Source organism: Cebidichthys violaceus, unplaced genomic scaffold (genome assembly GCF_023349555.1).
Source record: "Cebidichthys violaceus isolate CVI_PGR_0920_01 unplaced genomic scaffold, fCebVio1.0.p SCAF_40, whole genome shotgun sequence".
Classification (NCBI taxonomy): Eukaryota; Metazoa; Chordata; class Actinopteri; order Perciformes; family Stichaeidae; genus Cebidichthys; species Cebidichthys violaceus.
In genome coordinates, this window is record NW_027176595.1 from 446,944 (window position 1) to 459,656 (window position 12,713).

Genomic DNA, 12,713 nt, shown 5'->3' on the forward strand with positions numbered 1-12,713 from the left:
CATATATATGCATCGCTTTTCTTCCTCTCTGACAACACCGGCGTTGATTGGCTGGCTGTCGTCACGTGACCCCACAGCTGATTCCGTTGGACGAGGTGTTTTGCTTTGCCCGTTCATCATCTCATGTAGCCATTTCTGGGGTTAGCAAAAGCTGCAGAGTAGCATAGCAGTCATCGTCAGTTGTAGCTGAAGATACTATGGCACAGGCTGCACAGGCAAATGTCTTCGACGCAAACAACTCGCAGATACAAGTGGAACACGATAAACAGCGTCGGCAGTTTGTTATAAGACTAAATGGTGAGTTCAACATGTAAACATTAGCATGCTAGCTTGGCTAAGGTTAGCTCAGGGGTTTGGGTGGCTTTTTTTTCTTCGCTGCCAACATCGCCGTCGTGTACTTATTGATAACCCCAGCTGCCATTTCCGACACAGAAGCGTTATTCATTTCACACAGTAGAGATGTCACGTCTTTATTAAGATATTGGCTCGTGTCAGGACTGAAGACGACAGGGCTTCTTGGTCAAAGCTGCTGACTTTCTTGACTTGTAACTTCACTAGCTTGTTTTTCGGCAATATTTGTCTTTGTTCCACTCCTGAAAGCAAATATGAAACCTTCAATAACATCCACTCACGAAAGACATCCCTGAATATCAATCATTACTTAAGGAGTTACCGAATAATAACCTAGTGCCTCTCCCCGACCTTTATCAGGTATGCCTAATACACCAATCATTTTAAATTCCTTTATAAAACATACAGTGTGTGTTATTAATCAGATCCATACATGGGCAGTGGCACTTCATTTTAAAACCTGTATTTCAATCCAAAGTATGTAACTACATTACTAAATATTACTTATTTCCCTTTGTTCTTGGCTTTGTGTTTTTTTTAAGTTTATGATAAACTGAAAGCAAACAGGTGTTACTGTGTGTTTATGTTTAGGTCAGCTTCATTTAATGTTTTATTGAAATTAGTTTTGGTCATCTATGAATTTAGATGTCTGACGTCTTCATAGCAAAAAAGGTGGAAGCCATTTTTTTTCCTAAATGAAGATCTTTTTCATATCTCTGTCTCTCTCCAACCAGCTACATTGTTGTTTTCCACAAGCATGGTCTGTACCGAGTTCTGTGTTCTTTTCTTTTCATGATTTAGGCTGTTGACTGTGGCACCAAATCACTTGGCATCAAATCAGTGACCCTCTTGTTTTGAGGTGATTGAAAGCTCACTGTGAGCAGTTACTCATGCCTTGTCTTATGGGGCATGTTGCAGAGTTGTAATGTAATCAATCAAGCTACAGAATATGTAGATTTAATCTACATATTATGTAAATCATAAGCTGCTACTGCAACCTGATCAATAAATTAGCCAGTGAGCTTACACTCTGATTTAAATGCCAACATGTTATAGTTAATCTAGCATAAGATTGTGTTGCATGCATGAGTAGTTTTTGTGTGTTGTGGTGGTCATCAGGGATTCTCACTGTGCTCAATATTTACGAATCTGCTATAACAGTTGTGCCCTTAAAAATTGACAATTGCGTTTTTCTGTAATATATCAGTATCCCCTCGAGAGGTGGGGTTGTTACTTGGGGTTGGGTGGAGACAAACACAACCGAGAACTATGGCCTCTGTGTTCCCTCAGGATCTCACGACCGAGCTGTTCTTCTGTATGAATATGTTGGGAAGAAGACGGTGGACTTGCAACACACTGAAGTTCCAGATGCTTACAGAGGTAGAGGAATAGCAAAGCACCTGGCCAAGGTAAAACTCATACAGGGGGGTTATTTTCATCTGTCATCATCGTAAGAGAAGAGGGGGAGTTTTTCTGTTCAATAATTTATTTAAGGCCCAGTTTATATTTTTTTGTATTTTTCAAATATTCATGTGTTTTAGAATGTTTATGGCCAGGCAACCTTTTCATTTACATTTTGAAAAAAGCTAGTATATTTTCACATTTCTGATATAAAAAACGTTTAAATGTTATAGACAGTATACAGACATAGGCATTACCCAGAGTACAATATTGATTAGCTGTAAGGCGAAAGATATTCTTAATATAATGACTTTGCTAGTAATTTTACCACTTATATCTGGGAAGCTTACTCAAGCACACCTCATGTAGTTTAATTGAACTGCACAACAACATGTACTCAAATCAATGTCCAAAGTGTCCCTGTAAAATGCTGTCTGATAAAAAATGTCTGTCAGAACCGTTGAGATGTGATTTTGTGCTTCTGTGACGGCAGGCAGCCATGGATTTTGTGGTGGAAGAGGACCTGAGAGCTCACTTGACCTGCTGGTACATTCAGAAATACGTCAAAGAGAATCCTCAGCCTCAGTACTTTGAACATATTTATCAATGACCACACATGGCTCCGAGAAGGAGAAAGAGACTCCCGGGGAATAAATACTGTGTGGCATCATGCTTTGGAGTTACAGGCTGACGTACAACAAAGGACCCGCCAGGCTTTGTTAAACATGACATTGAGTGACTCCAGAGACGACTGATCTCACGGCACAGACGTCCGTGAGCTGAACGTTGGGTCTACGGGTCGGTAACACAAGGTTACACCAGAAACAGGAAGTGAATCAGCTGGTCACTACTCTTAACAAAATTAGCAAATAAACTAACCCAAGCTGAAGCCTGTTACCTCAGACAGAAACATTCAGGATGCTCACTCATCACTGAACGGTCAGGCGTGTAAAGAGAACAGATGTGATGCATATTTCCTGTCCTCCTTTGGACCCATTGGATGTGAGCAGCGCTACTAGATGACCGACCCAGGTGTCTTTCTCCATGATGGTGATGGCGCCGCTTCTGATGCTCAAGCGGTGATGACTTTTATATTTTGACCCTCTTCTGATATTCTTTGGCTTTATTAATGTTCTTTTTTTCTTTCGCCTCCTTTTCTTAGAAATTGTTTTTTTTTTAAGGCTGAAATGATAATTTGATGAGTTGTAAATGCTAAACAAATCTTTGAACCATCATGTCATTTTTTCTAGCAAATTGCGGAGAGGTATAGGCATTAATTTGGTGGATACTGGGTAATTAAAGTAAGGATATATAATCTTTGTTTGGAATTTATTTTCCCAAAATCTCAATTTGGTTCCACTGTTACTATATCCACTCCCACTCTTTCAAGTAACAGAAATGTACTGTTGTTGTCATTGGGAGTCATAAATTGATCGGTCAAAGATGCAGGGATTTGTAAACCAAAGAACACAAACCGAGGATGTTGAACTTTGAAGACAAAGCTCATCATTTTCTCCATTGCACATGTTAAATATTACAGACACGCGTGATAAATTGGGTCTGAAGCTCGTCACTGTGTGGTACAACACTTCAGTGTAGGTATGGATAAATATCTCTTCTCAAACCAGCATTTCAAAAACAGCACTGTTACATTCAGGGCATTTACATTGTATGGTGTCTATTGTCCTTTGTTCCGTTTTTCCGTAAAATGACACTGGATGGCCGGATCTTATACGCTTGTTTTTTCTTGTCATTTGATCTGTTTCGTCTTGTTTCTTGTACCCTCATGGCTGCTTTCACCAGCTGATGTAAAAATGATAAAGGTCATCATGGAAGACATTTTTTACTGAAAAAACAAAACCCAGTGGTTTCCCCTTTTTTGGCTCTTCGTGAGCTTTTGCTGTTGACAATCTTCAGTGTTGAGGAGGAGAAGAATAGCTCAGGTTGCTCAACACTGGTAGGACTCACAACATGAAATGCAGACTCTCTTTATCTGCTTTAATCACAGAGTTAATTGCAGGAATCCACTTTCCCTTTTGTAAAAACCTTCCTTTAGGTGACACAAACCTATTGATAGAGCAAGATGTCCAATGTATTATTTCATTTTTGTGTTTGTTTATGCGTTTACCGATTCTTGTTATATTGTTTTGTGCTTTTGACTTTCTTCCATTCTTGTTATCTATGAATAAATAAAACAATACTCATCACATTATCAATGTCAAAGTTTGTACATATAGCCAACTTTAAAGAGAAGATTAGGTACTGTACAATATATTTTGCATAAGTAGTGCAGTAATTTAGATATATTTGTATGTACACTAAACTTATATAGATAGATAGATAGATAGATAGATAGATAGATAGATAGATAGATAGATAGATAGATATAGATAGATAGATAGATATATATAGATAGATAGATATATATATATATAGATAGATATATATATATATATCTAGATATATATATATATATCTAGATATATATCTATATCTATCTAGATATATATCTATATCTATCTAGATATATATCTATATCTATCTAGATATATATCTATATCTATCTAGATATATATATATATATATCTAGAGATATATATATCTAGATATATATATATATATCTAGATATATATATATATATATCTAGATATATATATATATCTAGATATATATATATATATCTAGATATATATATATATATCTAGATATATATATATATATCTAGATATATATATATATATCTAGATATATATATATATATATCTAGATATATATATATATATATCTAGATATATATATATATATCTAGATATATATATATATATCTAGATATATATATATATCTAGATATATATATATATATCTAGATATATATATATATATCTAGATATATATATATATATATCTAGATATATATATATATATCTAGATATATATATATATATATCTAGATATATATATATATATCTAGATATATATATATATCTAGATATATATATATATATCTAGATATATATATATATAGATATATATATATATCTATAGATATATATATATATATATATCTAGATATATATATATATATAGATATATATATATAGATATATATATATAGATATAGATATATAGATATATATATAGATATATATATAGATATATATATATATATATCTATATATCTATATATATATATAGATATATATATATAGATATATATATATAGATATATCTATATATATATAGATATATATTTGTATGTACACTAAAATAGATAGATAGATATATACACACAGTTGTGGTCAAAAGTTTACATACACTTGTAAAGAACATAATGTCATGGCTGTCTTGAGTTTCCAGTTATTTCTACAACTCTGATTTTTCTCTGATAGAGTGATTGGAACAGATACTTTTTTGTCACAAAAAAACATTCATGAAGTTTGGTTCTTTCATGACTTTATTATGGGTTAACAGAAAAAGTGATCAAATCTGCTGGGTCAAAAATATACATACAGCAGTGCTAATATTTGGTTACATGTCCCTTGGCCATTTTCACTTCAATTAGGCGCTTTTGGTAGCCATCCACAAGCTTCTCGTTGAATCTTTGACCACTCTTGACAGAATTGGTGCAGTTCAGTTAAATTTGATGGCTTTCTGACATGGACTTGTTTCTTCAGCATTGTCCACATGTTCTCAATGGGATTTAAGTCAGGACTTTGGGAAGGCCATTCTAAAACCCTAATTCTAGCCTGATTTAGCCATTCCATTATCACTTTTGATGTGTGTTTGGGGTCATTGTCCTGTTGGAACACCCAACTGCGCCCAAGACCCAACCTTCGGGCTGATGATTTTAGGTTATCTTGAAGAATTTGAAGGTAATCCTCCTTCTTCATTATCCCATTTACTCTCTGTAAAGCACCAGTTCCATTGGCAGCAAAACAGCCCCACAGCATAATACTACCACCACCGTGCTTGACGGTAGGCATGGTGTTCTTGGGGTTAAAGGCCTCACCCTTTCTCCTCCAAACATATTACTGGGCATTGTGGCCAAACAGCTTGATTTTTGTTTCGTCTGACCACAGAACTTTCCTCCAGAAGGTCTTATCTTTGTCCACGTGATCAGCAGCAAACTTCAGTCGAGCCTTAAGGTGCCGCTTTTGGAGCGAGGGCTTCCTTCTTGCACGGCAGCCTCTCAGTCCATGGAGATGCAAAACACGCTTGACTGTGGACACTGACACCTGTGTTCCAGCAGCTTCTAATTCTTGGCAGATCTGCTTTTTGGTGGTTCTCGGTTGACTCTTCACCCTCCTGACCAATTTTCTCTCAGCAGCAGGTGATAGCTTGCGTTTTCTTCCTGATCGTGGCAGTGACAAAACAGTGCCATGCACTTTATACTTACAAACAATTGTTTGCACTGTTGCTCTTGGGACCTGCAGCTGCTTTGAAATGGCTCCAAGTGACTTTCCTGACTTGTTCAAGTCAATGATTCGCTTTTTCAGATCCATGCTGAGCTCCTTTGACTTTCCCATTGTAGCGTTTGTGGGCGTTTGTATCCAATGAGCCCTATTTAAATGGCCTCAGAGAAGTCACCAGCTGTAGTCACTCATAATCACTCACAAGAAGTTAAGAGGCCATGCTATGAAGCTCATTTCATTGACACAACTTTGTAAGTCACCAAAATTGCTAATTCATGTTGCTGTATGTATATTTTTGACCCAGCAGATTTTGATCACTTTTTCTGTTAACCCATAATAAAGTCATGAAAGAACCAAACTTCATGAATGTTTTTTGTGACAAAGAAGTATCTGTTCCAATCACTCTATCAGAGAAAAATCAGAGTTGTAGAAATAACTGGAAACTCAAGAGAGCCATGACATTATGTTCTTTACAAGTGTATGTAAACTTTTGACCACAACTGTATATATATATATATATTGTGGTAACTTAAATGAATTTGTGTTAACATCCTGCAACAAAGGTTAAAGAAAAACTGGAAGAGTTTTGCAAACTAGAATTTGCTGCCATCTAGTGACAGTATTAAGAACTACTTAAAACGCTGTCACATTGTGTACTGTTAGCAATGCAGGGGTGAGCCCCCCTCACATGGGTGAGCTGGAAAGAACTCTGCTTGCTATTCTCCCATTTGAAAACACAGCAGTTCAAGCAAAGACCCAGCTGAGACACTCAGAGTCTTCAGGACTCTCATGAACAACAAAACATCTCCTGGTTCCTCAAGAAGACCCAGAAGTGCTCTCAGTGAAGGGGGGGAGCTCTGGTAACTTCCCATGAAATCAAAACACAAACATGTTGCCTATAAACTCCAATTGATGTCTAAAGTCCACTTGCATGACGATGAGACCTTGAAGCGATGTTGGTTTTCAATCAGGGCCAATAGCCACCACTGAGGTCACGTCTTCTGTAGTTTTTCTGTAAATCTGGGTTTTTGGCACCACAGGGGGAGTTTATGTTCTATAATGAAAAACCTGCCCTTGGTAGTTATTTTACAGCAGATTCCAGTGTGTTTAGACTGAATATTTGACTCAATTTGGGCCTAATTATCTAGGGCTGCATGTTGAGATCAGTGTATTTGATATCTAACTTTGAAGAATATAAACATATATTGACCCTTTTCTTTTTATTTGATCAAATTAATTTACCAGGTTAAAATAAAAAAAATTGCCTGAATGAAATGTTCTCTAAAGTAATACAAGTTTTCAAATCTAAATCTGAAACTGTCTGATCCATGAATAACTAAATACACCTAAGAATCTGACCAAGTTGCCACACAAACCTTCACTGTTTGGCAGTTTCTATTATATGTATGAAGGCGCAATATAAACACAGAATGAATAGCCTAATTAACACATTAACTGATGAATAATTTACCTTCCATCAAATAAGCATGTTCTGAGTCTTCAAATAGCCTTATGTTACATCAGTTGAAAGGATTATTGATGGTATATTAAACATGATCTGGGGGACAATGGCAGGTCGAGCAAGCATGTTTTAAACATCATTTTTAAAAATCACAGTTTTAAAGATGGCATCGCCAATATGCTTAATTGGATTTGTATTGATTCGTCATGCGTGCCCCGTGATTTTACAGATGTCACAATTGTTGTCACAGACGAAGCACTTGGCTTCAGCTGAAGTCTCGCATTCCTGAACGTACACATTAGTTGTTACATCCAAAGCGCTTCAGGTTACAACACATGGACAGGGAGCCCACACTCGCCATTCCGCCACGGTGACACAGAGACGAGCACAGGAGGGCACAATATGGGTGAGCACCCAGACATCTACAAACACAAATGCAATTACAAAACTTAATGGTTGGGACACTGTATTGCATACATTATGTTGTAACCCATGCATGCAATCTATTTGCGCAACAATTAAACTATCTAAATGTCTCATGTAGGTATTTGATGTTCAATTTTAATATAGTTATTTGATTAATTATTATATTTTAAACAAACATACCTTCAATTTGCAATATATATATTTAAAACAAATGGTCTGACCTCTCAAACTTCTATGTGCTATTATAAAATACTTAAAGGTGCTCTTGCTTTATAGCCTCATGGGAACAGTAGTCCCAATTCGAGTCGACGTGATGCGTCGACTGCGTTGACTCACTACATTACCCATAAAGCCTGGCGCTCTCATACGTCAACCGCAATCACGGTTGTATCTCCAACATGGCGTCGCTGGGAAGGAGGCGCGGTGTCCCAGTGAGCAGGGAGAGGTCAGTTACTCCACATCTTAGATATTAAACGAAAATGTTTAAATGTGATGCATCGTTTAGTCGATGTCGCCCTTCACCAGATCCCAAACATACATATCGTTCGGGACTGCAAGTAAAACGGCAACGCGACTAGTCGGAATTTTATCCCAGGGTTAGCTAACATTAGCAGGCTAACGTGTACAGCTAGCTGACGTTAGCAAGGAAACAAACTAGCATGTGATGTTTTGGTTATTTCACACCAGCCGATATAACCGTGGGGGGGGGGGGGGAAGAAATGTGTTTAACAGCTCGTGCGGGCGAGCACTGTTGTAATACGGCATGGCTCACGTGCTCCACGTCTCTGTCTGAATCAAGTGTCCGCTGTGTTTGTCGACCTGTTTAGAAAGTAAAACGGTCCTTAACTTAGCTGGCCAAGTCCTCCCAACTTTTTACCATGTGAGCGTGGTAGCTGTTCATGTTATCTAACCGACGCTCAGGTACACCGTGTCCCCTGCACTGTGATCCCAGATTGATTTGTATTAGTATCCAGTAGTCATTGAGCCAATGCCCGCTGTCTCTGGAGCCCAATGAGCTCGGTGTCTGACCTTATCTAGGTAGATGAGTCGTGAGGGGTGTTTGGCCATCTTGTCAACTTTTACTGGAAGGCCTCGGAGTTTTGACACTGATACACATATTATGTGTTCGTCATATTTAAAGATACGGTTTAAATAACCCGGGAAACATCAGTTTACAGAATATATTATTCGATTAATCAATTAGACGGAAACTAGTCAACCAACATAATTAATGTGTCCATACAAAAAAAAGTTGTTGCTGCGTTTTATGTGTAATTTCATATTTCACACTTTTAGCTGTTGGTCAGACAAGTTATTTTGTTGACAATTTAATGAAAACGACATTTTCTGAATTGATTGGAAACAATACCGAGCAAAAATATTTCTGCAAACTAAGTATATAATAGAATAACTTGTAATAAAGAATATAAATTAGCTCATGTAAAACTGTGCACACTCGACCTTGAGTTTATAGACAATCAAGAATTTACCATTTGAACTAAATGTTATTGGTCATGATATTGTTTGTAGTTGAATAGTTATGTAGTTGGGGTGTATGTACCGTTTTAGTGCTGATTGATGGCAACAAATTAACATGTAATCCTTCACTTAAATCCTACTTTTCACGTTATTTTACTTAAACCATATATGTGATTTATAAATGGATTTCTACAGATTACATGCTAGTTATTATGGTATTGGTATGCACATATATTTTGTGATATTTTAAACCGTATGGAATTTCAATTGAAAAATATTTGGGTAAAACACCCATCTGGGAATCTTTGTCTGAGCTATTGAAGGCAAAACATATTCACAGGGTCTTGGAAATAAAAGGGGGGCAGGTTGGTGTAAAAATTAAGGCAAACCAGTCTTGATTGTATCGCGTCTAGTTGTTCTCTGTATCCGCTCTCTCACTGTTCTTTGCCCGTATGTCTGTTTCTGAACAGGGGAGTGATGGCGGCGACAGACTGCTACATTGTGCACGAGATCTACAATGGGGAGAATGTGCAGGACCAGTTTGAGTACGAGCTGGAGCAGGCGCTGGAGGCCCAGTATAAATACATTGTCATTGAGCCCACGCGCATCGGAGACGAGACGGCCCGGTGGATTACCGTGGGCAACTGCCTGCACAAGACGGCCGTGTTGTCAGGTGCCGCTTGCCTCCTGACGCCCCTTTCGCTTCCCATTGAGTACTCGCGTTATGTGGCGCTGCCCGCTGGCGCCTTCAGTGTGGCCTGTGCTGCCCTCTACGGGATTTCATGGCAATTTGACCCCTGCTGCAAGTACCAGGTGGAGTACGACAGCCAAAAACTCTCGCGGCTGCCCCTGCACACGCTCACCTCCTCGACGCCCGTTGTATTGGTACGCAGGGATGATGTCCACAGAAAGAGACTCCATAACACGATAGCACTGGCTGCCCTGGCATATTGCGCCAAGAAGATCTACGAACTCTATGCGGTGTGAGTGCGCTCTGAAGAGGGTTTAAGAACCAACAGAAATAAAAAGGAAAAAACAAACAAAAAAAAAACAGAACCTATCCCCCCCAGATGTAAGAAAAGTGGAAGTCCCGATCAGACCCAGCAGTTAGCTCCACACTCGCGGTGGGTGCTTCCATTTTGAACTTTGATCAGAGGGATATAGTTAAAACTAGAAGGAATTGTTTTTTCCTTTTCCTTTTTCTTTACTTCTATGTGACAACAACAGCACTCTTATATCCGTAGTACCCTCGCGCCTCCTCCCCTGCGCCTTCCTCCTGCATCCTTGACACACAAGCAAGTGCTCAAGGGTACGTCAGCAGCTCCTCTGGATTGAATTGTACTGCAGTAACGGACCGACATGTTTTGAGTCTCGAGCTCGCTCCCCTTCCCCTCGTAGTTTTACTGTACCCCCCCCTTTTCTTGCTGATCAGTACATCACCCTTTCATTAAACATTAGGATGTTTCAAACTAACTTTTCTGTATTTTATTTTACTTTTTTCATTAAATTCTACATGATGTTCAGAAACGAGCAAATAGTTGCAACTTATTTGAGATTGTGTCTTGTTCATGTAGATATTCTTGTTTAAGAGAGTGTAAGAAAGATCGTGTGTGACAACGCTGTGGCTCAATGTTCTCTTGAAACACTACAAAAAGTACTTACTTTTGAAAAGTCACATTCTACACATGCTTCTAATAATGTATATTACATTGACATCAAGCCAAACCCTCATAATTACATTTAAAAATACAAACACTATTTGAAATTACAGATAACAATTGCACAGCAAATTATAGATTCATACTTTCTTGTGTGTTTATCCCATGGTGCTCGTTATGCGTTGCTCTCTCGATCAGCAGTTTTAAAATTTGGGGTCATAAGCGAAGGTAAAAGTGGAGAATGAGTTGTGATATAACAGGAGACTTGTAACAATTTAATTATCAAGTGGAATTCAGATGTGAATTAGTTGAATATGGAGAGTGAGGTTGTCGGGGTCACTGATTAAAACTCCATTATATATATATATATATATATATATATATATATATATATATATATATATATATATATATATATATATATATATATATATTAAAATGTCCACTACAAGCTGAATAAGGATTGTTAACTTTGCCAGCAGGATTTGAGCAAATTTAAACCTGTTAATTAAAAGTTTCCTAAGAATTTTGTGTAAATCCCTTAAAGGTCTATCAAACAATGTATTAAATAAATTGTAAACTTGCTTGTGGTGTTTTAGTATGTACTGTGATCACACATTATGCCAACAAACAACTGTGATCGACATCAGTCTGTCACAAACGGGTGGAGGTCTTGCCTTCACGTCACAATATTTTGTCAACGAATTCTGACAGGATATCTTTAAAACGTTTAGACGGACAGTGACTGAAAACCAGATGCTTTTGTTTAACTCGGTAAATAGTGCTTACATAGGTAAAACTTAAGACGTGTGTGAAAGCATCACCATGGACAACAGAGAGACGATTCACTTTGCAAACTTTGTCCAGCTCTTCTTTTCACATCGATGTGTACTGCTACGTCATGCACAATTTGCAACTGGAAGAAAAATAAATTTATGTGCAGAGTAGGCCAATTTTTCCAATTTAATTTTCTTTCACCATACATACCCTTTCATGGTTAGAGCAGAACTGAAGCAGAGGGGTGAGTGCTCTGAGGGTGGCCTGAGACTGACCCACTGATTTGTGACCAGAGCAGGCTAATTATCCGTCGGCTGACCTGCTGACAGGAGCGCTGAATGATGGACTGGCTGTCACACATTTTAAGGTCTGGTAACATAATGATGCCCAGCCCCTTCTCCAGTTCTTACCCAGATTGTATTTCTCCTTTTAGGATGTCCAAGAATAATTCAGACTTTCTCCTGATAAACTGCACACATGAATGATCAGTTTGTCCAACGTTTCAGTCATAGACCCAACTCACAGTTTGTGGTGATGGGGAGGGGTGAATAAGTCATTTACATACTGATGTTTAATCTTGAATTCAGGGCTCTATTATCTCATACACCGTAATTATGGAGAAACATATATTTGCCCAACCTCTTCTGGTCTTAAAACAGCCCAGACATTCTCAAATAGTTTAAAAACTGGATTTTATAATCAAAGTCTTGTCCTTGTGGTTAAAAATAAAGCTCTAGGTTTATTTG

The 12,713-nt window shown here is 37.7% G+C and overlaps 2 protein-coding genes across 2 annotated transcripts; both read left to right on the top strand.

The window, feature by feature from the left end:
- Nucleotides 1–121: 121 nt before the first annotated feature.
- natd1 (protein NATD1) lies at nucleotides 122–3,949 on the top strand. Its single transcript, XM_068728064.1, has 3 exons — nucleotides 122–297; nucleotides 1,642–1,760; nucleotides 2,246–3,949. The coding sequence occupies exons 1-3, from the start codon at nucleotides 198–200 to the stop codon at nucleotides 2,360–2,362; spliced, it is 336 nt and encodes a 111-aa protein (XP_068584165.1). The 5' UTR covers nucleotides 122–197; the 3' UTR covers nucleotides 2,363–3,949.
- A 4,466-nt stretch (nucleotides 3,950–8,415) lies between these two features.
- tmem11 (transmembrane protein 11) lies at nucleotides 8,416–11,005 on the top strand. Its single transcript, XM_068728051.1, has 2 exons — nucleotides 8,416–8,498; nucleotides 10,003–11,005. Exons 1-2 carry the CDS (start codon nucleotides 8,452–8,454, stop codon nucleotides 10,517–10,519), a joined length of 564 nt encoding a protein of 187 aa, XP_068584152.1. The 5' UTR covers nucleotides 8,416–8,451; the 3' UTR covers nucleotides 10,520–11,005.
- The last annotated feature ends 1,708 nt before the right edge of the window (nucleotides 11,006–12,713 follow it).